Source organism: Loxodonta africana, chromosome 4 (genome assembly GCF_030014295.1).
Source record: "Loxodonta africana isolate mLoxAfr1 chromosome 4, mLoxAfr1.hap2, whole genome shotgun sequence".
NCBI lineage: Eukaryota > Metazoa > Chordata > Mammalia > Proboscidea > Elephantidae > Loxodonta > Loxodonta africana.
The window spans coordinates 5353953-5380205 of record NC_087345.1 but is presented as its reverse complement, the minus strand read 5'-3'; the positions used below and the strand labels follow the sequence as shown (position 1 = coordinate 5380205).

The following is a 26253-nucleotide window of genomic DNA, read 5'->3' as shown; positions in this document are numbered from 1 at the left end:
AAGTTACCAGGGAAAATACAGCAATCCTGAATGTATAGTCTTGACGACGTATTTGTGTATATGGACGTAATGTTCGTGAGTGTTAGAGAGAGAGAGAGAGAGAGAGAGAGAGGCAGAAGTCTGGCAGAATTACTGGAAGGCATTGTTAGTAATAAGGATAGCTAATATTTATGCGTCCACACTGTGCACCAGACACTATTCTAAGTGTTAGAATGTGTTAACTCATTTGTCTAAGCTTGTTTTCCTCCACAACAAGCCTATGAGGTGTTTGTCATTTTGCTGTTGGTTAGTGGCGGAGCCAGGATTCAGACCGTGCCTTGCTCCAGAATCCAGCTCTCCTGCCTCTCAGTGATTAGAAGGTCAAGCAGAGCAGAATAGTAAGATAACAGAACGTTTGTACCACATGGTCAATCAGTTAGGGCTAATGGACCTCTCTAGAACCCTGTATTCAACACTTGGAGAGTATTCCTTCTTTTCCAGCATTCACGGACCACATGTAAAAATAGTAACACTGGCAATTGCCCGAGAACCCTACAGACCAGGTTCTGGGTAGGGACTCGCAGATTTGGAAGGGCATTTCAGACCAGTCAAGGCCCTGTGATGTGGAATCTCCAGATTGTTTAGGAAGTAGGTGTGTGGGTGGGGCCTGAGGTGGGAAGCCCGGCTGGGATTTGGCAGCTTTGAGAAAGGTCTGTTGCTATGGCGCCCTCAGTCCAGTGAGCCTGGTCACTCATTTCTGATGAAGGGTCAGTGCCCTCTGCACCAGGCATTTGTCTATGTGAGACTTTTTTTTTTTTTAAAACTCGAGGGCATTTGGCGTTGGCGGGGAGACGGCTGCCTCTCCTGGCGTCATGGCGTCATGGGAGGCTGCTTCCACAGAGCAGTGCCACGAAGCCACACTGCTGTGTCAGCAGTCGCCCTCTGGGACAGGTAGCCTGCTTGAGGGATGTTGCTGTGTGTTAGCCTCGGGTGGGCTGCCTGCTAGGGCCCAGACAAGAGCTGAGGTTCGCGTGGTGGTGGAGGGAAAGGTGTGAGGGTCGCGGTGAGTAATCCTCAGTGCTGAGGACACAATTCCTGAGTTTCCTGCTTTGGTCGTGTGGTAGGTTTGATTGGAAGTATCTTTAAAAAAATTAATTGGGAGAAATATTTCTTTTTATTTTCCTTTGCATTAAAAAAAACAAATGATTGGTCTCTCTCCCTGTGTTCCTGAGTTTCATTCTACACCCGTGTACATCTTTTTCACTGGGGATGTGACTTGAGTGTGTGTATAAAGAAGCCCTAGTGGCGTAGTGGTTAAGAGCTCAGCTGCTAACCAAAAGGTTAACAGTTTGAATTCACCAGGCATTCCTTGGAAACCTTCTGGGGCAGTTCTGCTCTGTCCTGTAGGGTCACTATGAGTCAGAATCGACTTGACAGCAATGGGATTTTTTTTTTTTCCAGAGTGTACGTGGGCTCCCAGGGACTCTGGCTTCCTCGAGGGTAGTATGCAGTGTGAGGTGGATGGCTTGTAAGTGGGCTTTCAGCAGCACAGGGCCCTCACAGGTTCAGGTACAGTGGGAAGGTTCCAGAAAGAGATTTTACTTTTTAAAGTGATTGGCAAGCTCTTATGTCTTCCAGTGGATTCACAGATTGTATATTTTTAATGCTGTTTGGTCTTAAGAGTTGCTTTTTTGGGTGGTTTTTTTCTGTAAAACCTAGATCACAGAAGAACATCTGAGCTAATTCCAGTTGTTTGACTATTTCTTGAAAACAAATTGCTGGTTTCAGCTGTGGGCTTTCTAGGTGATGGAAACTGCTGACACAGCACTGTGTTTCAGCCCCTACATAGTGGCAAAGCAGGGCCTCTCTCTCCCCGGAGGTGTCCAGTTAGAAGTTCCAGGCTGGGCGAGGTGCTTTTAGGCTGCTAGGGGATTATTCTTGTGCTTTTGCCAGTCTGTTCAGTCACGACACTAAGGCCAAGGTTGTTGGCAAGCTCTTATTTCTTGAATTATGGCTTCCACATTTGCCTACCCTGAAGTCATACTATTACTCTTATATCCATACTATTACTCTTATATCCATAATATATCCATACTATTACTCTTATATCCATAACATTTCCTTCCTTGTGGAAGAATTACTCAATTCTAAGAACTGGTTGGTGGCATGGAAGTGATAGGGATACTGGGAAAAATGACTCTGTTATCTTGGAATTTCTCATAGAAAGGGCTAGAAATGTGGCGGTATGATAACCATTTAGAGAAAGGCCAGGAAACCACCAGGCCTGTAACTGGGGGCAGCAGGGGACTCTGTCTCAGATGGGGGACATCTCTCAAATATGGTTGCCGTGAGTTAACTGCTGTGAGTTAACCATTGAGGATAATCCCAGTCTGGAGAAAAGGGACAGATGTATCACAGGAACCAGACCCTGCATGGGGAGGCTGTGAAGAAGTACCAGCTATTCAAGTGTATGCTCCAGAAAGGAAAATGGCCGTTAGCCAAAGGCAGATACGGAGGGTGGCTCAGGACCCTCATAAATGAGCTTAGACTCTGGAACCTGTCATGGGCTAGAACCTGGCGATGTTGCCACCCGCAAATTGAGTTCAAAAGGAAGAGAGAAACAAAGACAGGAGCAGCCTGCTGCTTGGGAAGGTCGCAGAGAGCTCAGTTACTTCATTCTGGTTTGGCTCTTGTACACATCAAGAAGAGTCTTCACTTGGAAAGGGCAGCTGGGCCATCAAATAGAGGGCCTAAAGCCAGGGCCTTGTGGCTGCTCAGTGCTTGGCACGTGAGACAGTCCTTGAGGGTTCAGTGGGTGAATGGAAGAATGAATGAATGAATGAATGAAGCCCCGGTCGACTTGAGTATGTTCTTGTCTGTGGCTGAATCTTAGAGATGTGATTTTAGAGCCCCGGTTGTTGAAATTGAGGGTTCTTGGCAATATTCTGGAAAGGTTTATCAAGCAGGCAAGGACGTGCTGCTTACTGGGCTGCGGCAGAATATTCATTAAGAGTAAGTCCTTGAGCAGCACACAATTTAAAAATGAAAATTAAAAAAAAAAATCAATTTACGATAGCATTGAAAAACATACAATCTATGTTGTTGCCTGAATGAATAGTTCGTTCCTTCTAATTACCCAGTCGTATTCCACTATCTGGAGATCGCAGTTTGTTTATCCATTCTCCCGTCGGTGGACACCAGGGCTGTTCACAGTTTTTGGCTATTACGAATAAAGCGGCTGTGGACGTTCATGTCTACGTCTTCTTGTTGACATGTGTTTTCACTTCTCTTGATTCAGTTCCTAGGAGTGCACTAGCTGGACCACAGGGTAGGAGAAGGTTTGTTTTTATAACAGCCGGATCGTTCCCCCAAAGTGGCTGCACCATTTTACGTACCCCTCAGCACCGTGTGAAGGTTCTGCCTGCTTCATAGCCTCTCCAACATTGTGTTTCTCTGATGTCCCTTACCTAACTCTAGATAGCGATCCTTTTGTCAAGAGATACATTTTGAGAATATTTTCTCCCAGTCTGTGGTTTGCCAATTCGTTTTTCTCGTAACAGTATCATCTGATAAGCAGAGAATTTTAATTTTGATGAAATTTAATTTGTCTTTTTTCTTTTGTGGTAATGGCTTTCTGTGTCCGATTAAAAATCCTTTGCCTCCCCTCAGGATTCTACGGTGTCTTCTGTGTTTTCTTCCTACAAGATTTGTAGTTTAGCTTTTGCTTTGAGGTCTGTTGTCTATCCTGACTTTAAATTTGAGGATTATTGGTATGTGATGAAGAGAATTGAAGAAAGAATTCTTATGAGCAAGGAGAGAAAGAACATGTAGAGAGATCGTGGTTTTCTGAGTCTTTGTGAAAATTAGGAATTGGTATTTTGTCAAATGCGTTTTCTTCATCTGTCGAGATGAGTGTATGATTTTTCTTATTTATTTGCTTCATGTTCATGCCAACGACCATGAAGATGGTACGGGACTGAGCAGTGTTTCACTCTGTTGTACGTGGAGCTGCCATGAGTCACTACACAGACTTGATGGCAACTAACAACAGCAACATTCTGTTCATGTAGTGAATAGCACCGATTAGTTTTTGAAAGTAAAACCAGCTTTGCATTCCTGAGGTAAGCCCCATTTTGTCATGAGCTATTAACCTTTTGTATATTGCTGGCTTCCCTCTGGTAATGTATTTGTAATGATTTCCACATCTCTCTTCATGGGAGATACTGATCTTCAGTCTTTTCTTCTATTGTCATTGTTTTGATTTCAGGGAAGTGCTGGCCTTGTAAAACGCTCCTGTGTTTTCTGAAAGAGTTTGCGTAAGACTGATGTTATTTAAGTGTTTGATAGAATTTACCATTGAAGACGTCTTGGCTGGCATTTTCCTTGTGGGAAAGTTTTTTTTTAACTGTTGTAAAAATATAGATGATACAACCTGTTACCCATTGCCATCGAGTCTATTCTGATTTATAACAACCCTACAGGACAGAGTAGGGCTGCCCTGAGACAGGGTAGAACCGCCCCATAGGGTTTCCAAGGAGCGGCTGGTGGATTCGAACTGCCGACCTTTTGGTTAGCAGCCGAGCTCTTAACCACTGTGCCACCAGGGCTCCAGGGTAACACAACATTTGCTAATTCAACATTTTTCATTTGTACAGTTCAGTGAAACCAATGTCATCAGTCGTATTGTGCAACCATCCCCAACATCCTTTGCCACATTTTCCATCCCCATAAGCAGAAATTCAGTGCTGGCTAAACCAAGATTCCTCTCTTTCCCGTTCCCTCCCGTCCCCATAGCCACTGTCAACCTCTCATCTCTATATGTTTGCCCATTCTAAGTGTTTCACATTAGTGAAATCGTACAATATCTGTGTTTACGTGTTTGCCTTACTTCACTCAGCATGATGTTTTCAAGGTCCGTCTGTGTTGTAACATGTATCTGTACTTCATTTCTGTTTATGGCTGAGTAATATTTCATTATGTGTATATATCACATTTTGCTTATCCATTCATCTCTTGATGGCCATTTGGATTATTTCCACCTTTTGGCTATTGTGAATTGTGCTGCAGTGACCGTTGGTGTACCTGTGTCTGATAGCATTGTTGCTTTCAGGTCTCTTGGGTATATACCTAAGGGGAATTGCTGGATCATATGGTAGCTCTACTGTTAACTTTTTGAGGAACTGCCAAACTATTTTCCACACTGGCTGTACCATTTTGCAATCCTACCAGCAGTGGACAGGGGTTCTGATTTCTCTGCATTCTGGCTGACAATTTCTTTTTTTTTAATTTTATCCATCCTAGTGGGAGTACGGCAGTGGGTTTTTTTGGGTTTTTAGTGGGAGTGAAGTGGCATCTCGTTGTGATTTTGATTTGCATCACGCTAATGACTAATGATGTTGAACATCTTTTCATGTACTTGTTCACCATTTGTATATCCTCTTCGGTGATATGTCTATTCAAGTCCTTTGCATGTTGAACATCTTTTCATGTACTTGTTCACCATTTGTATATCCTCTTCGGTGATATGTCTATTCAAGTCCTTTGCCCATATTTTTATCGGTGGTTTGTCTTTTTCTTGTTAAGTTGTAGGAGTACTTTATATATTCTGTATATTAGAGCCTTATCCGATACATAGTTCCCCCAAATTTTCTCCCAGTCTGTAGGTTGTTTCTTTGTTGATAGAGTCCTTTGAAATACAGAAGCCTTTATTTTTTTTGAGATCTCATTTATCTATTTTGTCTTTCGTTGCTCATGCCTTTGGTGTCATGTTTAAGAATCCGTTGTTGAGGACTAGGTCTTGGAACAGTATCCCTATGTTTACTTCTAAGAGTTTCATGGGTTTATGTTATACGTATAGGTCTTTGATCCAATTTGAGTTAGTTTTTGCATATGATGTGAGATATGGGACTATCTTCACTCTTTTGCTGGTGGAAATCCAGTTGTCCCAGAACCGTTTATTAAAGACTGTCATTTTTTCCCATTTGATGGATTTAGCATCCTTGTTGAAGATTAATTTACCTTAGATGAGTGCACTTAACTCAGTTCTTTTCCATTGGTCCATATGTCTATCATTATACCAGTACTAAGGAGCCCTGGTGGTGCACTGGTTAAAACACTCAGCGTCTAACCAAAAGGTTGGCGATTTGAACCCACCAGCCGCTCTGCAGGAGAAAGACATGGCAACCTGCTTTCGTAAAGATTTATAACCTTGGAAACCCTACAGAGCAGTTCTGCCCTGTCTTACAGGGTTGCTGTGAGTTGGAATCGACTTGACGACAATGGACTTGGTTTGTTTTGGTTTATACCAGTACCAGACTGTTTTGATTACTGTAGCTTTATGTATGTTTCAAGATTAGGAAGTAAGGGTCTTCCTACTCTGTTCTTGTTTTTCAGGATTGGTTAGGCTATTCAGGGCCCTTTGCAGTTCCATGTAAATTTGAGGATTGACTTTTCCATTTGTACAAAGGCTGTTGGAATTTTGAGGAGGATTGCATTAACTTTATATATTGCTTTAGGTTTTGTGGGAAAGTTTTTAACTACAAATTAAGTGTCTCCCCTGGATAGGGCTATCTAGATTTTCTGTTTCTTGTCAATTTTGGTAGTTTGGGTCTTTCATAGAATTTGAAATGATTTATAATGAAATGTACAAAGACCTGGAGTTCGAAAACCAAAAGGGAAGAACACGCTTGGCATTTCTCAAGCTGAAAATACTGAAGATTCAAGCCTCGAATTGCAATTTTGAAGAGTTCTATGAGCAAAATATTGAATGATGCAGGAAGCATCAAAAGAAGATGGAAGGAATACTCAGAGTCACTGTTGCAAAAAGAATTGGTTGATATTCAACCATTTCAGGAGGTAGCATATGATCAAGAATCCATGGTATTGAAGGAAGAAGTCCAAGCTGCACTGAAGGCACTGGCAAAAAACAAGGCTGCAGGAATTGATGGAATACCAGTTGAGATGTTTCAACAAACGGAAGCAGCACTGGAGGCGCTCCTCGTCTAGGCCAAGACATTTAGAAGACACCTACCTGGTCAACCGACTAGAAAAGATGTGTATTTGTGTTTATTCCAAAGAAAGGTGATCCAACAGAATGTAGAAGTTATTGAACAATATTATTGATATCACATGCAAGTAAAATTTTGCTGAAGATTGTTGAAAAGTGATTGTAGCAGTACATCAACAGGAAACTGCCAGAAATTCAAGCCGGATTCAGAAGAGGTCATGGAAGCAGGGATATTATTGCTGATGTCAGATGGATCTTGGCTGAAAGCAGAGAATACCAGAAAGATGTTTATTGACTATGCAAGGGCATTCGACTGTGTGGATCATAACAAATTATGGATAACATTGCAAAGAATGGGAATTCCAGAACACTTAATTGTGCTCATGAGGGACCTGTACATAGATCAAGAGGCAGTCAGTCATTCAAATTGAACAAGGAGATACCGCCTGGTTTCAAATCAGGAAAGATGTGTGTCAGGGTTATATCCTTTGTATCGCTTCACCATACTTATTCATTCTATATGCTGAGAAAATAATCCAAGAAGCTGGACTATATGAAGAAGAACGGGGCATCCGGATTGGATGAAGACTCATTAACAACTTGCGATATGCAGACGACACAACCTTGCTTGCAGAAAGTGAAGAGGACTTGGAGCAGTTACTGATGAAGATACAAGACCACAACCCTCAGTATGGATTACACCTCAACATAAAACAAAAATCCCCCAATTGGACCAATAAGCAACATCATGATAAAAGGAGGAGAGATTGAAGTTGTCAAGGATTTCGTTTTCTTGGATCCACAATCAATGCTCATGGAAGCAGCAGTCAAGAAATCAAATGTTTAATTGCATTGAAGTTGTCAAGGATTTCTTTTTCTTGGATCCACAATCAATGCTCGTGGAAGCGGCAGACAAGAAATCAAACATCTAATTGCATTGGGCAAATCTGCTGCAAAAGACCTCTCTAAAGTGTTGAAAAGCAAAGATGTTAATTTGAGGACTAATGTACTCCGGACCTAAGCCATGGTATTTCCAGTCACCTCATGTGCACGTGAAAGCTGGACCTTGAACAAGGAAGACTGGAGAAGAATTCGATGCCTTTGAGTTACAGTGTTGGTGAAGAATATTCAAAATACCGTGGACTGCCAGAAGAACGAGTAAGTCTGTCTTGGAAGAAGTACCGCCAGAGCGCTCCTCGGAAGTGAAGATGGCAGGACTACGTCTCAAGTACTTTGGGCATGTTATCAGGAGGGACCAGCTCCTGGAGAAAGGACATCATGCTTGGTAGAGGGTCAGTGAAAAAGAGGAAGACCCTCCAGGAGGTAATTGACGCAGTAGCTGCAACATTGGGCTCAAGCATAGCAAAGATTGTGAGGATGGCGCAGGACCGGTCAGTTTTTCATTCTGTTGCTATGAGTTGGAACTGACTCAGTGGCACCTAACAACAATTACAATGTAGAATTTGACATTTTAACCAAGGTTTCGAATTTATTGACGTAAAGTTGTTACCTAATATTTTCTGATTACTCCCTTAATGTCTATGGGAACTATAGTAATGTCTTTCATTCCTGATATTGATAATTTGTGTTATCCTTTTGTTGTTTAGTCTAGAGAGAGGTTACCGATTTTACTCATCTTTGCGTAGAGCCACATTTGGTTTAATTGATTTTCTTTATTCTTTATCCATATCCTGTTACATTGATATCAGCTCTTTATTATTTTTTTCCTTCGACTTACTTTTTTTTTGTAATTTGCCTTTCTTTTCCTTGCTTTTCAAGATGGAAACTGAGATTGTTGGCAATGGACCTGGATTCTTTCCTAATACAAGCATTTAGAGCAGAAAATTACCCTTCAGGCACAGCTTTAGATGCATTCCACAGATTTTATCATGTTGTTTTCTTTAACATGCAATTCAGTATATCATCTAACATTCCTTTTTATTTCTTCTTCAACCCCGTGGATTATTTAGGAATGTGTTATTTAATTTCTAAATATTTGAGGATTTCCCAGATACTTCTCTGTTATTGGTTTTTAATTTCATTCCATTGCCATCAGGACGCATGCTTCGTATTACTTAATTTCTTTTAATGGGTTGAGAATTGTTTTGAGGTCTATCACCTGGTGTATCTTAGTGTTTCCTTAAAAAGAGTCTGCTGTTGTTGGGTGGGTGGAGTGTTCTGTAAACGTCAGCTTGGTTGATTGTGTTGTTCCAGTCTTCTCTACCCTCACTGATTTTCTGTCTACTTTTTCAATCAGTTGCCGAGTGAGGAGTGCAGTTTCCAACCATCATCTTCGGTTTGTCTTTGAGTTTCATCAGGCTTTGCTTACGTAATTTTAATCTCTCTTCCTAGGTGCAGCCACATGTAGGATTATTACCTGTTTGTGCAGAATTGACGTGTTCATGGTTATGAAATGTTCCCGTTTATCTCTGGTTGTATTCCTTGTTCTGAGTCCATTGTATCTGTTGTTAGTACAGCCATTCCAGTTTTCTTATGGTTAGTGTTTTTATGGGGCATCTTTTTCCATCCTTCTGCTTTTAATCTATTTGTATCTTTTTATTTAAGTTGCATTTCTTGTATATAGCATATAGTTGGGCTTTGCACTTTTATCCTTTTAGTATAGGTTTAGACCAAATACATTCTCGTAATGTGTTCAGTGCAATTATTTATGTGATTGGGGTTTAGTCTGCCATTACGCTGTTCATTTTGTACTTGTTTCATCTTTTCTTTCCTTCCCCTTTTTTCCTACTTTTTTTTTTTTTTTTAATGAATTGAGTGTTTTTTATTATTTTTCAAATGTTCACTTTGGCTTATTGCCTATCCCTCTCCTCTCCATCCGTTCTATTAAGGGGCCTTGTTTTACTCCTAGCACTGTGCATCTTACCTTCAGATGCTGTTGTAACTCTGTAGGCTGCAGGTTGGCTAATGCCAGAAAACGAGTGTTCAGTGTTTCATTTTTTTCTGCTTCTATCTTTCCCATTGTTTATAGTAGGAGGCAACAGCCACTGTCAGGCTGGATGGAGCCTCCAGTCCTAGCCACTATTCCACGATGACTTCACTGCAGAAGCTGTGGGACGGCAGGAAGGGTTCACCCCTTGGGTGGGCACCATTGCAGATTCTTTTCTGTACAGTAACTCATTTCACTCTCCCAACCCCCGTGAGGAAACCCTGGTGGTGTAGCGGTTAAGAGCTATGGCTACTAACCAAAAGGTCGGCAGTTAGAATCCACCAGGCACTCCTTGGAAACTCTATGGGGCAGTTCTACTCTGTCCTGTAAGGTCACTATCAGTTGGAATCAACTTGATGGCAATTAGTTTTTGGGTTTTTTAATCCCCTGTGAAGAGTGAGCCATTATGCTTCCCATTCTACAGAAGAGACAGCAGATCAGAGAAATGAAGCTGGCAGGTAGGAAACCAAGGAGTTAAACAAGGCCTGACAAATTTTTACGACATTTTCTGCCCCTAGCGTGGTCTCCGAGAGGCCCGCCACCACGCCCTGTCCTTGGCCTCGTCCTTCTCCACTCTCTCCGAGGCTGTAGTGCAGTCACCAAGGGTGTAAGCGTAACCAGTGCCGCTAAGCGTGGAAGGACAGCTAAGGTGATGGGTGACATAATCAAGATTCCAAATGAGCTCTGCTGCCTGTAATGGCAGCTGAGAGCCAATCAGATGAACAACTAATGGGAATAAATATAAAGTCGTATGTTCAAGTTAAAAAACCCAACCATTCCAATATAGGTCAGTAGAAGGAAGTTTTGACAGTCTGGGTCGACTGTGTCTTCAACGGGGAGGCCTCGTCATTAGATTGTGGCAGGGGCTTTCTAGCTAATAGCCCTGCATCCTCTTTGATCCAAGTTTGTTCTTTCTCCAGCTAAGTAGACAGAGTCATCTTTTCACAACCGTGGTGGCCCCTCACCTCTATGTCATTGCCTTCATCCGATAGCTTTGTGTTAGTCTTAACTCCCTGCATGGCCTTCCAGCCTCTTTGATCCTCTCTGGCCTCTGCCCAGCTGCTTCACTGGCCTTTGCCCAGTTGCTGGGATGTGCCATCCTCCCCCCTTTTCTGCCTGTTCATTTGGGTCCATCCTGGAGTCTCAGCTCAGGGCCCCTCCTTGGGCAGCTTCCGGGTCAGATCCCCATTCCGTGCTGGACAGCCAGTGCACCACCAGGGTTTCCTGTGTTAGTGAGGCAGGACTCAATCTACAAGATTGGATTGTGCCTTGAGGCGCAGTCTCTTGAGGTATAAAAGAGAGAAGTGAGCAGAGAGACAGGGGAATCTCATACCACCAAGAACGCAGTGCCAGGAGCAGAATGTGTCCTTCGGACCTGGGGTCCCTGCATGGAGAAGCTCCTAGTCCAGGGGAGCATTGATGAGAAGGCAGAGAGAGAAAGATGTCCCCCGGAACTGACGCCCTAAATTTGGACTTTTCAGCCTACATTACTGTGAGGAGATAAACTTCGCTTTGTTAAAGCCATCCACTTGCGGTATTTCTGTTATAGCAGCACTAGACGACTAAGGCAGGGCTCTGGGGCCGCCCCCCAGGCTTGGTGAGCCACAGGACTCAGCGTGTAGTCCTAATCACTCAGACTAAAGGATGCCAAATGGAATCCTCAGAGGGATTCTCTTGCGAGAGACCCCTGCAAGATACCTTTTCTGTGGCTGTGGCCCACCGGTGCTGATTGCCCTCCTCCCCCGCTGAGTCTTGTAAGAGTTGGAAGACACGGAGAAAGTGGAGGTCATTTGATGCAAATGGGACGTTCTGCATTGTTCAGGGAGCAGGCCCAGGCCCATGCCAGGGAGGCAGATGATCCCTCAGAAGAAGGGAACTTCCTTACAGTGGACTTGGACCGGAAGGGGGGCTACAGGGCTGCAGGGGGTGGTAGGACCCCGGCCTTGGCATGCTGCAGGAGTGGTTCCTGTTTCTCCGTGAGTTGAGAGTGTGAATAGGTGAGAGCTGTGTGTTCTTCCAGCCAAGGCCACTGGAATTTGTTAAGTCTTCTCTGAAAAGCCCTTTTGGAAACTTTGATTCTGCTTTTTCTTCTGAAGAGCAGGAGCATGTTGTTTGTTACTGCTGGAGGTGTGACGCTGGAGGCAGCGGATTTAAGGCGAGCTGACCATGTTGGCTTCCATTTTCTGCTAACATGGGCCTTGGCCTCTGTAAAGCATCTCCCAAAAGGTCATTCAAGTTCCTAGCCCTTCCTTTCTTCCCTCCTGTCTTAAGTTTTGCATATTGAATCCTTTTTTAAAGACCTAAAATAAAATCTCACTTTCGAAGGACCTAATTATTTACTTTCTATAAAGAGAGTAATAGTAATATTATTATTTCTGTAATGCACAGTTTTTGTTGGTGGGTACCATCGAGACAGTTTTGACTCACAGTGACCCATGTGACAGAGTAGAACTGCCCCATGGGGTTTTCCAGGCTGTAATCTTTACAGGAGCGGATTGCCAGGTCTTTCTCCCACAGATACGCTAGGGAGTTTGAGTTGTCAACCTTTTAGTTAGCAGCCGGGCGCCTCAGCCTCACCTACCGCACCACCAGAACTCCTGTAATGCACAGTAATCTCGATTCTTATTTGGTCTGCTCGTTCATCCCGTCATTCAGCAGATGCTTCCTGAGTATTGTGTTCCCTGCGTCAGGCATGTGTGCCTGTGTGTTTGGAAGAGGTGGTGAGGTGGTACCCAGGAGATCCGTCTGGGTTCCTGGCCTCAAGCGGTGGAATCTGGTCTGGTTAGAGGCCCTCAAGGAGCCTTATGGGGCAGCAGGTGCCCAGGAGGCCCGAGTGCCAAGTGGCTCCCAGGGAAAGGCTTTCGCTGAATGCCTAGAGCTATCTTTTCCCTCTCACCTTTTCCTTGGGCTTGTCCCCTCCTCTGTGGGTGGACCTTTGAGAGCTTCTGGTGGCCACAGAGGCCTTGTTGCAGTCCAGGCTTCCCCCCTAGGTCCGGGTGAGACGGGAGGGTGAAGGTGATCACCGTGCCTCATCTGGGGCAGGTGCTGCTGCGCTGGGACTTTGACCACGACCCTCTGTGCTGAGCTCCTCTGAAGACTCATCTTTCTGCTGCCACCGAAGCCTGCCCATCAATCTTCAGTTCTTTTCACCATAATACGGGGCTGCCTTTTTTTTTTTTTTTTTTAAGGCTCTCAGGTGTCATCCTTTTCTCTTTGCTTGGGTGTCTGAAAAAACCCATCTTCCTTACCTGCCACAAAACAGTGGCAGATGGAGACCAAAGAGTAACCACATTACCCAGCTGACTGGATCCCAGGATTGCTGAGGCTTACCACTGGTGAGAGCCGGCTCTGGGCCAGGGCTGGCCACCACACTGCAGAGCCTGGGGTGGAGCCGAGGTAGAGGGAGGCCGAGCCCCTTAGTTTCTCAGGGTTAGCAATTGGTAAATTGCCACCTTGGGGCAGAGGAAGCAGGAGCTACCCCGATGCAGTTCTGTCCACATGGAAAGAGATCTCAGGTCAGGGTGAGAATGTTGCTTTAGCTTTTTTATTTTTTTATACATTGCCATTGAGTTGGTTCTGACTCATAGTGACCCAGTAGGACAGAGCAGAACTGCTAATTTTCTCCCACCAAGCAGGTGGTGGGTTTGAACTGCCGACCTTTCAGTTAGCAGCCAAGTGCTTAACCACTGTGCCACCAGAGCTCCTTCCTTTTTATTTTTAATTGTGGTAATATATATGTAATGTAAAATTCGCCATTTTAACTGCTTTTAAATGGTTGGCATTGATTATATTCACCATGTTGTTCAGCCATTACCACCACCTATTCCACTATCCCAGATAGAATCTCTGTGTCCATTAAGCAATAACTCCCTATTCTCCCCGCCCCAGCCCCTGGTAACCACTGATCTGCTTCCTGTCTCTATGCATTTACCTACTCTGGATTCTTCATGTCTTGTTGTAATTGGGTGCCGTCAAGTTGGTTCCAAATCATAGTGACCCAGTGTACAACAGAACAAGACCCAGCGTACAACAGAACAAAACACTGCCCGGTCCTGCGCCATCCTCTCCATCATTTTTATGCTTGAGCCCACTGTCAGTCTATCAATTCAATGGATATTTCATATAAGTGGGATCATAGGATGTTTGTCCTTTTGGCTCTGACTTCTTTCACTCAGCATAGTGTTCTCAAGGTTCATCCATGTTGTAGCATATATCAGAACTTCATTTCTCTTTATGGTTGAGTAGTGTTCCAAGCCATGGTGCTTTCAATTGCCTTATATGCATGTGAAAGCTGGACAGTGAATAAGGAAGACTGAAGAATTGATGCCTTTGAGTTGTGGTGTTGGCGAAGAATATTGAATATACCATGGACTGCCAAAAGAACAAACAAATCTGTCTTGGAAGAAGTAGAACCAGAATAGTCTTGGAAGCAAGGCTGGCGAGACTGCTTCTCACATACTTTGGACATATTATCAGGAGGGATCAGTCCCTGAAGGACATCATGCTTGGTAAAGTAGAGGGTCAGTGAAGAAGAGGAAGACCCTCAAGGAGATGGATTGACACAGTGGCTGCAACAATGGGCTCAAGCAAAGTAACAATTGTGAGGATGGTGCAGGACCTGGCCGTGTTTGGTTCTGTTGTGCACAGGGTGGCTATGAGTTGGAACCGACTTGACAGCACCTAACACCAACATTCCATTATAGGTATGTACCACATTTTGTTTATCCATCATCTGTAGATGGACGCTTGGGTCGTTTCCCCCTTTTGGATCTTCTTTTTGTTTGAGTTACCATGAAGTCCATGGTCAGCCAAGCTCATAGCACTCCCTGGCTGTTATGAATTGAATTGTGGCCCCCCCCACCCCACCCCAATATGTGCTGTAAATCCTAATCTCTATGCTCCTTAGAAGTGAGAATGGCGAGACTTCGTCTCACATACTTTGGACATGTTATCACAAAGGACCAGTCCCTGGAGAAGGACATCATGCTTGGTGAAGTGGAGGGTCAGTGAAAAAGAGGAAGGCCCTCAAAGAGGAGATGGATTGACACACAAAAAAACCAAAGCAAACCCACTGCAGTCGAGTAGGTTCTGACTCACAGCGACCCTATAGGACAGAGGAGAACTGCACCATAGGGTTTCCAAGGAGTGACTGGTGGATTCGAACTGCCGACCTTTTTTGGTTAGCAGCTGTAGCTCTTACCCACTACGCCCCCAGGTTTTCCTAGATTGACACAGTGGCTCCAAAAACGGGCTCAAGCATAGCAATAATTGTGAGCATGGCGCAGGACTGGGCAGCGTTTCCTTCTGTTGTACATAGGGTTGCTGTGAGTGGAAACGGGACTCCTGGACACCTAACAACAAGGACAGCATGCCTGTAGTTATAACCCCATTTGAGACTGGGCTGTCCTTGTTATGTTAATTAGACAGGATTAGTGTAGGGTGTGTTTTGAGTCAATCTCTTTTAGGATGTAAAAAACGATTAAACAAACAAGCCAGAGAAGCAGAGATGGGGGAAGAGAGATGTCACACCACATGAAGATCGCACAGGAGCAGAAGCTGAAGAGACAAGGACCTTTCCCCAGAGCCTACAGAGAGAGAAAGGCTTCTCCTAGAGCCAGTGCTCTGAATTCGGACTTCTAACCTCCTGAACTGTGAGAAAATTTTTTTCTAACCTCCTGAAGTGTGAGAAAACTGTGGTATTTCTGTTACAGCAGCACTGGATAGCTAAAACACCTGCAGTGGGGGAAATCTGTAGTCGTCAGCCTAGGCCCACCGCAGAGAAGCACTGCTCCAGTGGGTTGAGGGGATAGATGTTGAGAATGTACCCCCAGAGGGCTCTGAATTTTGTCAGAATAGTACATTAAGTAAACAATCTGCAAGGCATCTCTCTACCTAAACAAACAGAAAAACCCAAACCCACTGCTGTCCAGTTGATTACAACTCATGGTGATCCTATGGGGCTGAGGAGAACTGCCCCATAGGGCTTCCAAGGCTGTAATCCTTACAGAAGCAGACTGCCACATCTTTCTCCCTAAGAGCATTAGGTGGGTTTGAACCCCTGACCTTTTGGTTAGCAGCCGAGTGCTTAGCCACTGCACCACTAGGGCTCTTTGCAAAATCACTCTCCAGTGTTTCTCATCTCTAATCCCATGGCGTCACCATGAGCCAGAATCGACTCGACAGCATCTAACAATTATATCCAGTGATATCGCTCAGTCTGGCTCCTCAGAAATTCCACCATGAGGTTAAATGACATTATATAAACTTCTAACAACACATTATGCCCTAAATTCAGTTATAAATCTCCTTTGACTGTCAGATCTTCAGGGAGAAATTGAATCTTAAAAGCTAACCACTGCAGGCTCAGGGTCTCGGTGATGGTGATGTTCAATGGAGTTAAGCCCACCATCAGAATTTCTTGCACTGTTAAGCTCAGATACATTGCAGTTCACAGTCTGTGTTTACCTCCTCCTTCTCTGTCTCTGCTTAGGGGGCACTTGGGGTCTGTGGAGGGGCCCTTCAGCAGGCGTGGCTGGGCAGCCTCTCTCGAAGACAAGCTCAGCTTCTTTGGGGGCCTAGAGTCCTGTCCCTTAAGGCTGAGTCTGCCACCCTGACTGTTCAGGAGCTCCGTTTAGCAGAACCCACAACCACCCCAGCTCTAGTTGCTCTGTGCTGCCCAAGTCCAGGAACCCAACAGCCCCAGGCCCCCGAGGCTGTCCTCTAGGCCCTAGTGGCTTCCTTTAGGCCACAGCTGCTGTCCTCTAGGCACTCGTGGCCATCGCCCAGGCCCCCGTCATCTAGGCCCCTGCCATTATCCATACCCCTATGGCTGTCACCTAGGCCTCCACTGTCGTCCAGGCCCCTGCAGCTATTGTCCAGGCCCCGTGGCGGTTGTCTATATCCCCGCGACCATCGCCTTGTGTCTGAGAGCCCACTGCTTTGTGCTGTCAGAGCTCAGGAAGCCTCTGCATCTCTCTGAGTGAGGTGGGGTGAACGGGGCTTGTCTTGGTTTTACCCTTGCAGAGATTTGACAGTTTGGTATCCAGAGCCTGTCACTGGAAATCCACCTGGGAGAACTCTCCCAGCAACAGGCTCGGTTTGTCTTTGTTCATTTTCCATTTCTGGGAAGAAACTCCTCCATGCCCATGGGCGTTTCCAGTTCTGGGCCACAGCAGCTGGCTCCTGTGCTCGTCAGAAAATGTTGAGAGTGTATGCGTGTGTGTGGCCACGTCCACACACGTGTGAGAAGGAGCATATGTGTGGGTGTGAGTGTGCATGTGTGAGTGCACGTGTCTCAGAGTGCATGTGAGTGTGTTGTGCCTGTCTCTGAGAGTGCATGTGTGTGAGAATGAGTATGTGTGAGTCTGTGAGAGTGTGTGTGTGTGAGTGCATATGACTGTGTCTTTGTGGGAGAATTATGTGAGTGTGTGTGTGTGTGACTGTGTGTGGGGGAATGTCTGTGAGTGTGTGTGTGTATGTGAGTATGCATGGGGGAATGTGTGTGTGTGAGTGTATGCGTGTGACTGGGGGAATGTTCGTATGTGAGTGTGTGTGTGTATGTGCGTGTGACTGTGTGGTGGAATGTCTGTACGTGAGTGTGTGTATGCACGCATGTGACTGTGTGGGGGAATGTCTGTATGTGAGTGTGCATGTGACTGTATGCATGGGGGAGTGTCTGTATGTGAGTGTGTGTGCACTAAATAAGCCTGTATTGAGTGCTTGCTGTGCCAGCTGCACTCAGGTGCTTTTCAGTTTGGCTATTGGGCCTTAGAAGCAGCTGCAGGTCATCCACTCAGCCCCATGCTTGGCTCCCCTCAAGAGCCCATCTGCAGGTTCTGGAGTGGATGGTGCCGTGAGAGCGGTTACTTGTTCCCGGCCTTGTGAGCGCGAGGCCTCTGCCACGGGCTCCACAGGCTCCATGTTTGAGTCTAGACATTCTGCGGCAAGTCCCTCTGCACACAGGCAAGGCCTGCCTGACGCCTGCTATCACAGCCTCATCTCTGTGTGTTTTCTCCCTGTGTTCAGGGTGTGTGCGCATGTCACCTCCCTGTGCCCCCCGGGGTGTGTGCTGTTGTCATGGATTGAATTGTGTCCCCCCCAAAAAATGTATGCATCAACTTGTTTAGGCCATGATTCCCAGTATTGTGTGGTTGTCCTCCATTTTGTGATTGTAATTTTATGTTAAGAGGATTAGGGTGGGATTGTAACATTACCTTTACTCAGGTCATCTCCCTAATCCAATGTAAAGAGAGGAAAGGGAAGCAAGCAGAGAGTTGGGGACCTCCTACCACCACGAAAGCAGTGCCAGGAGCAGAGCGCTTCCTTTAGACGGGAGGTCCCTGCACTGAGAAGCTCCTAGTCTGGGGAAAGGTTGATGAGAAGGCCGACAGACAAAGCCTTCCCCTGGAGCTGACACGCTGAATTTGGACTTTTAGCCTACTTTACTGTGAGAAGATAAACTCTTTGTTAAAGCCACCCACTTGTGGCGTTCCTGTTATAGCAGCACTAGCTGACTGAGACAGCTGTGAAATTACTGTGTCATCCCCTGTCATCTGAAAGGCTGCAGAGACTCTGCTTCCTAGCCTGGACACTTGCCTCAGTGTATGGTCTGCTCTCCACCTCAGACCCCACGACCATGCCTGTGACCTTGGGCTGAGGCCTTCCCCTCTGCTGAGGCTCCTGAGGCTCGACTGCCTCTTGGCCTTGGCTTCAGCTCCAGCCTGGCTTACTGGGGACAAACAGCCATAATCCACAGTCCTCCAGAGCTGGCCTGACGTAAGCCTGTCTAAACTGCCCGGGCCAGGAGGTCTTATCTCCTCATGAAAACTTACTGCCCTGAGCCCTGGCTGCAAGAGAAACGTCATTTACAGCTCTGTCCCTCGGTTGCCCCACATGCTCTTCTTGTTTTTTTATTTCTTGGTGGGCCCCGGAGCTCCCACAAAGCACGTCCTGAGGCTCTCCTGCCTGAGTTTCCTATGGTGGCTATAACAAATGACCACTAGCCTTGTGGCGTGAAGCAACACGGATTTATTATCGTACAGTTCTCTAAGTTAGACGTTTGACTTGGTCTCACAGGCTGAAATCAAGGTGTGGGCAGGGCTGGCTCCTGGAGGCTCCAGGGGAAAATCTGTGTCTACCCTCCCCTCTTCTGTTAGGGATAACAGTGGTTAAAGTGATTGACTACTAATCGAAAGGTCAGAGGTTCGAAACCACCTTATAGCCTTGGAAACCCTATGCGGCAGTTCTACTCTGTCCTGTTGGGTCACTATGAGTTGCAATCGACTCAACGGCAGGGGGTTATGGACTGCCAGAAGAACAAACAACTCAGTCTTAGAAGAAATACAACTAGAATGCTCTTAAGAAGGAAGGAAGGTGAGACTTTGACTTGCTTGCTCTGGACGTGTCATCAGGAAAGACCCATGGCTAGGAAAGGACATCATGTTTGGTAAAGTAGAGGGTAAGCGAAAATCAGGAAAACCTTCAGTGAAATGGATTGACGCAATGGCCACAACAATGGACTCCAACGTGCCAACGATCGTGGAGATGGCGCAGGCCCCAGCGGTGTTCCCTGCTGCTATATACATACATAAGGTTGCATGAGTCACAGCCGACTGGACGGCAGCTAACAACATACTACGACTACCACTCCTGCTGCTCCCATCCCTCCCACTGCCATCAAGTCAATTCTGACTCATGGCGACCTTCCAGCGTTCCTAAGGCTGTAGATATCTATGGAGTAAATCTCTACAGAACAGACTGTCACATCATTCTCCCTTGGAGCGGGTGGTGGGTTCGGATCGCCAACCTTTCTGTTAGCAGCTGAGTACTGAAACCAGTGCACCACCAGGGCTCCTTTGGCAGTTCATAGTATATTTAATACTTTTCACTAACGTCACAGTTTGAACATGCCAGTTCTTCTTCTGTCTTCCTTTTTCATTGTCCAGCTTTTGCATGCACAGAGATGATTGAAAAGCCCCTGGCTTGGTCCATAGTATAAACCAAATCAAACACGTTGCCTTCAAGGCGATTCCAACTCATAGCGACCCTGTAGGACAGAATAGAACTGCCCCATAGGGTTTCCAAGGAGCACCTGGTGGATTCGAACTGCTAACCTTTTGGTTAGCAGCTGAGCTCTTAACCACTGCGCCACCAGGATGCCATCAGTAGTATAGAGGCTGCTATTTCCTGAGGCCCCACTGTGTCTTGGACCCTCTTAGACATTCCAGGTGCATGCTTTCCTTTAACCCTTAGAACAGTCTAGAAGGCAGCACTACTGTCTTCATTTTATAGATGACAAAACAGACGCCCACAGAGGGTGTGTTACTTCCCAAAGACACACGGCTCCTAAGTAGTAGAGCTGGGGTCCCGTCCCATGTCTGTCTGACTTAGGACGCTTTTTCCCCTTGAAGATGCACTGGTTTTCTTTCTTATGAACTTCCCCTGTCCTTGAGAGTAGAGTCCAGTGTTCACATGTTTCCCTTGTGCCTTGACTGTTTCAGTAGTTCGTGTTCAGGTTGTTGGTGTGACATGGTTATGGGTGTGATGCAGTGGCCCCGTAGGCACGTGCACCTTCACCGTCTTCATCTGCTCACCTGGCAGTGCTGAGTGCAGACCTGGGTGTGGGCACAGTGGGCAACTCCAGCAAACAGCTCTACTCAAGGAGCCCCGCAGGTTCATGCCTTTGTGCTCAATTTAAATGTAAATACATCTAGAAAGGCTCCATTAGGACATTCTCTGATGTCCTCCTTTATTTTCTCACCGGGAGACTCCGTGGCCCTGCCCACAGCCCTTTGCTTCTCCAGATCAAACGTGTTCCTCTATGAATTAGTCCTATTTCGAGACTGTCCCGTTTTGCTGTGGCTGACTTTTGAACCTTCAGAAGCTGTTTTTATTTTATGTGCATATCAAACACGTAGACTTGGTTTGTTCATAAGTCTTTCAGCTGCATCATAGAATCGTCGTGTTTCAGAACCAGTGCCCACCTTAGCAGTAGCCTCCTATGGAGCTCTCCTCCTCCAGGTGGGCTGCAGGGGAGTGAGACACTCAGAATAAGGTTGCCTGGTGGCTGTGCTCCTGTGCCCAGCGCCAGCTGTCTCTCTGGTCCTGGCTCAGGGTGAGGTGGCCTGGTGGCTGCGCTCCTGTGCCCAGCGCCAGCTGTCTCTCTGGTCCTGGCTCAGGGTGAGGTGGCCTGGTAGATGTGCTCCTGTGCCCAGCTCCAGCTCTGTCTCTGGTCCTGGCTCAGGGTGAGGTGGCCTGGTGGCTGTGCTCCTGTGCCCAGCTCCAGCTGTCTGTGTAGTTCTACCTCAGGGTGAGGTGGCCTGGTGGCTATGCTCCTGTGGCCAGCACCAGCTCTGTGTCTGGTCCTGGTGCCTTTTCCAGGAGATGATGGATAACAAAAACCCAAGCTCAGTGATAGCTCTTTGTTTTTCTTAATTGCGTTATTTTTTTTTTCCTCAGGACAACTACACCTTTGCCCAGCCTGGAATTCAGATGAAAGTGAAAATATTGGAAGAACTTGTGAGCCGAATTGATGGTAAGCCAGCTTCTGAGCTGTCCCCTCCATCAGCTGGGGGTGGGTGGCAGGGAGAGAACGCTTGCTGGAAGACTCTGGAGGCAGCCCCGTACCCTGGGCCTGATAGGCAGCGTCACGCTGGGTCACACTGTGCTGCGCCCTTGCAAGCGAGCAGTGGAGTGTGAGCGGCCTCCATCACGCGTCATGAAGACGGTATAATTGGAATTCAGTGCCATTGAGTTGCAGGAAGATAATGAGCGGTTCCATAGGCAACCAACACTCTCTCCTGATTAGGCCCCCTGATTGTCAGGAGCTGGGCGGTGGCCTGGCTGCTGATGGCTGTCCTTTGGCACTCTGTTCCTGGCTTTGGGCAGCATGTTGCCATCAAGGATGCCAGAGTAGTTTCTCCATGGAATCCAATTAATTACCAAGCCCAGAAGTAACATCCTTCATATTATAGAAAAACGATGGTGTGTGCTGGGGCAGTTTTCAATGAGGCTTTCATGTTTAAGGAGGGGGCTTTGAAAGGCTTTTTACCTGGGTCCTTAAAACCATTCCCCCTGTGATATGCTGGCTGTCAGATTGCAATAGCAGAGTTTAATTAAATGGAAGTTGGGAGATAATCCTGGCCTATTCCAAGCAGATTCTCCTGATAGTTTGTTAAATTAGTGAACAGAGCATTAACACCGTGATGCCAAGGATACCAGACGTCTGTGACACCAGCCGGTCAGTGGTGCGGTGCGGCTGAGAGACGCGCTTTCAGAAGCACTCCTGTGCCAGCCCGGCAAATGACTCCATTGCCTGCTCAGAGAAGATGTCCTTTGTTTAAAATTTAGACATGACAATGTGTCTCAGCGTACTTCTTTCTGAGTATTTGCAGATTACTGGGTCTTCTCTCCCTCTCACTTATAGTAGTAGGAAACTATAAAAGCAATCTTCACAGAAATGGCACTTGGTTTTGGAAACGATTGAATGACATTATAAAATGGAGTCATACAAATTATAAACTCTATTTTGTTCCTTGATTGAATCTGATTTTCAACTATGTGTCTAATGGTTATTACCTCATTTCCATATTATGAAGTTTTACCCAGTTCTTCCAATAATACTTTATCTGATTCGGTGTTTTTATCCAAAATACTGTTTCTGCTTATCTGAGTGCGTTTATGTGCATTGGTTGTTAGCTTCACAGTGAGACCTCTTTCCAGGATTGCTGGATTTTTCCCTACCAGCAGCTTCACAAGTGTTTCCCAGCCTCGTTCAGTTCTTTGAAATATGATTTGAAGGAGATGTGAATTACACCTCCTGTGTAGGTTCTTCCTTTCCTCCTGTGTCCCTGAGAAGGCCAATTTTATATTTTCCTGGCGGTTAAAAAGTTGTGGTTAGTGCTCATTTGCGCCGGTGCTGCAGCTCGGGCAATACCGGAATTGATTTTCGCTGGTGCTGTGGCCCGGAAAGATGCACACGGCCGATCTACTGGCTGATTGTTTAAAAAGAGCAGCAGCAACAATCCCAGGAATCCCTAACAAGTCCATGCTTTTTAGTAAATCATGTTTTTATTTTCAGTGTAGCTTCTGGGTAGGGCGTATCCACCCTGCATTTTCTGTTTATAGGATCTGTTCTTCAGACCCAGAGAAGACTCTTTGGTGTAATAGGTTAAACCATGTCACTCGTTGTTACTCTTCTCCTAATGAATCCATAAATAAAGAATTTCTGTGGTGGTCTCAAAATGGGAATACACAGGCTTTCAAAGCAGGAAATATACAGAATTTACGTATACATTCTGGGCTCTCTTTGGCTGGTGGGAGCCATTATCTCTCAGCAACCACTTGGGAGACGTGTCTGTAGGCTTCAGCTAAGTGAAGTACCTTCTTCCCATTCCCCCTTCATCACTCATTTCTTGGAGAAAGATTTGTGGGCTTGCAACTTTTGCAGTGACTATAAAGATTTTATTAAGGGCAGGATATCCAGGAAGAAAAAATTGCTTTTTATAAAAGCTACTGCCTCATTCTGCATTTTAGGGGGAGGACAGCATTTATTTCAGAAAATTTTAGCACTTTAGTGAAGGAAAACACCCTCATGGACTTTTCGATTAAGAAAAGTGAGGCTTTGTGGGCATTGCTGAGATGGGAATGGTTTGAAAAAGTGCTAAATTGCTGTGCAGAGTTAAAGGAACTTTAGAGTTCCTTTATGTGCGAGGATACGTGCTCAGAAATCAGGGAAAAGAGATGTGGAAGAAGGGAAAAGTCCTGGGAGACAGAAGGCAGCACAGCAAGATGGTGAGAATGAAACATCAAAAGAGGGACAGAGGAAGATGGTGGTATGAGCAGACCATTGGTCTGACCCTCCCCAAAATTCGACAAGAAAATGGCACTTGGCTTTGAGGGACTCTGAATCAGGGAGCAGAGGAAAGCAGTGGGAAACTGCAGACAGACAAGACTCAACGAATCAACAAGTCGAGTACGGTAGGAAGACTGCTTCTTTCACCATTCCTGCCCTCCCCTGCCCTCCAGGCTACACTGGGTGCTGGCTGCTGTGAACTGGGGAAATGGCCCCAGAAGAAAGAGCTTGTTTCCGTAGCCACCATACCTCTTGCCTGTAGAAAGAGATGAGACCCCAAGCTTCTGCTCTGAAGTCCAAAGGCAGACCTTCCTGGGGATCCATTTGGAGTGTGCCAGTACCTCCCCCACCTAGACACTGTCGGCTGCAAGCCCACTGTGAATTGCTACAGGAAGTCCTCTGTGGTGGAGTCTGCTCTCATAGTCAACACTCTAACTGCCTCCCTGTGCACCCCATAGCTCGGGCCTTGAAACCAACAGGACAGACCTCCCAGGGAGTTAGTTTGAAACTGCCTTCTCCCCCTTCCAGTCGGCTGAGGACTACTGACTGAGACTGCTGTGAGGGAAGGCCACACCCACAGCCAACATACTACGGGGGGGCTCTGATAGCAACAAGACAGGCCTCCCTAGGTGTCCATTGGGAACATGACAACCCCTCCCCCACCCAGACGCTATCACCTGCAAGCCTGCAGTGAATTGCTGTGGAAGACCCCCTGCAGTGTAGTTTGCTTTCATATGTGCCTCCCTGGGCACCCATAGCTCAGGCCTATGAAACGAACAGGACACACACGTCCCTAGGAGGTCAATTTGAGTTAGTCTGCCCCCACTTCCATTTGGTGCTGAGGACTGCTGTCTGAGGCTGCTGTGTTCTAGGAAGCAGGAGTCTTAAGTGAAGGCTGCATTCACAGCTAATAATCTACCAGAAATGTACTAATGGCAATAAATCAGACCTCCATGGGGATCTAACTGGAGCATGACAATCCCTCCCCCACATGGCAACTGTTCGTCGCCGGGGTGTTGCAAACTGCTACAAAAGGCCACAGCAGTGGAATCAGGTCCCATAGTTAGCACTCTACCTGCCTCCCTGTGCACCCCATAGCCCAGGCTTCTGAAACCAACAGGGAAGACCTCCCTGGGGATTAACTTGGGTCTGTCTGCATCCCTTTCTGGTCAGTGCTGAGGACTGCTGACCAAGGCTGCCGTGTGCTAGGAAGCAGGCACGTTGGGTAGAGGCTATGCACAGTCAACATACTAGGGGGCAGACTCTTATAGCCACAAGGCAGACTTCTCTGGGGGTCCATTTGGAGCATGAAAATCCCTCCCCTACCCAGTAACTATCGACCACTAGACTGATACGAACTCCTGTAGAGGATCCCCTATGCTGGAGCCAGGAAGAGGGTCACCTAAGAGAAGACTGACCCCTCCAGCCACCACAGGGCCACTGGGGCCCTGAAACCAATAAGACAGATCTCTTGTAGGTTTTTCTGTGTAGTCAGCCCCTTCCCCTCCTGAAACAGAGGAAAGTCTGCTTGTGCTTTCCCTGAAAGCCAGCTCAGATAGAAGCAGCCCCAACAGAGCAGGAAAGGAAGCCTCGGGCAGAACTGGAGGGCAACATCGAGCCATGAAGGGGGCTTGCTGGGTGTGAGTTCTGTAACTGAAAACATGGTCAAAGAAGCAGAGGAGGGAATGGGGTAATAACCAGAGAGAGGATGGCATGCCCTGGTGAACAGATTGATTAGTACACAATATCTCACTTAGGTGGTTGTGCCAGTTGATAGACTGATCACAGCGTGTTTTCTGGTGTGTTTGGGAGAGACGGAAAGTTGAAAACTGAGAGCTAAAACTTTTGAATCCTAATTAAACCAGGAAGGGAAAAGGAGCTATCACAGAGAGGGAGAGGAAATTGTAATAAGCAAAGGCCGAAGATACTGCCCACTTAAGAGTTTTCTTTTTGCAGAAAATAGTGCAGGCAAAATCACTAAATACCGGGGAGAACTGAGGAAGTTAACACCCTAAAAAATTCCAACGCCCCAACAAAAAAAAATCACAAGACACACAAAGAATGGAGAAACAGTGGCCCATCCAGATGAATGACAAAGGGAGTGAAAGCACATCTCCCAGCCAGTGCCCTTGAGTCGATTCCGACTTCATCTAGGGACAACCAAATACTGAAAAGAATGGAAGAATGTAATACAACATTAAACTTACTTAATAAACTAAAGGAAAATTTATACAAAGAGCTAAAAGATATAAGGAAAACAATGCATGAACAAAGCGAAGATCTAGAAAAAGAGATACTGCAACTGAAAGGGACAATAACTGAGATGAGAACTACAATAGAAGGACTTACCAGCAGATTTAATCAGGCAAAAGAAAGAATCAGTGAATAGAAGATAAAGACAGTTAAAATTACAGATGCTAAAGAGCAACAAGAGTGGAGGCTCAAGAAAGTTAAGCACAGTTTAATGGA

At 46.1% G+C, this 26253-nt stretch overlaps 1 protein-coding gene across 18 annotated transcripts in view; it reads left to right on the top strand.

Moving 5' to 3' along the window:
- Positions 1 to 26253, top strand: part of TBC1D22A (TBC1 domain family member 22A) — a 465294-nt gene that overhangs the window by 267200 nt on the left and 171841 nt on the right. For all 18 annotated transcript variants that reach the window (XM_064283337.1, XM_064283338.1, XM_064283335.1 and 15 more), the window contains one exon: positions 21390 to 21465. In XM_064283337.1, the coding sequence (XP_064139407.1) occupies positions 21390 to 21465 (76 nt within the window). The remainder of the gene's footprint in view (positions 1 to 21389; positions 21466 to 26253) is intronic.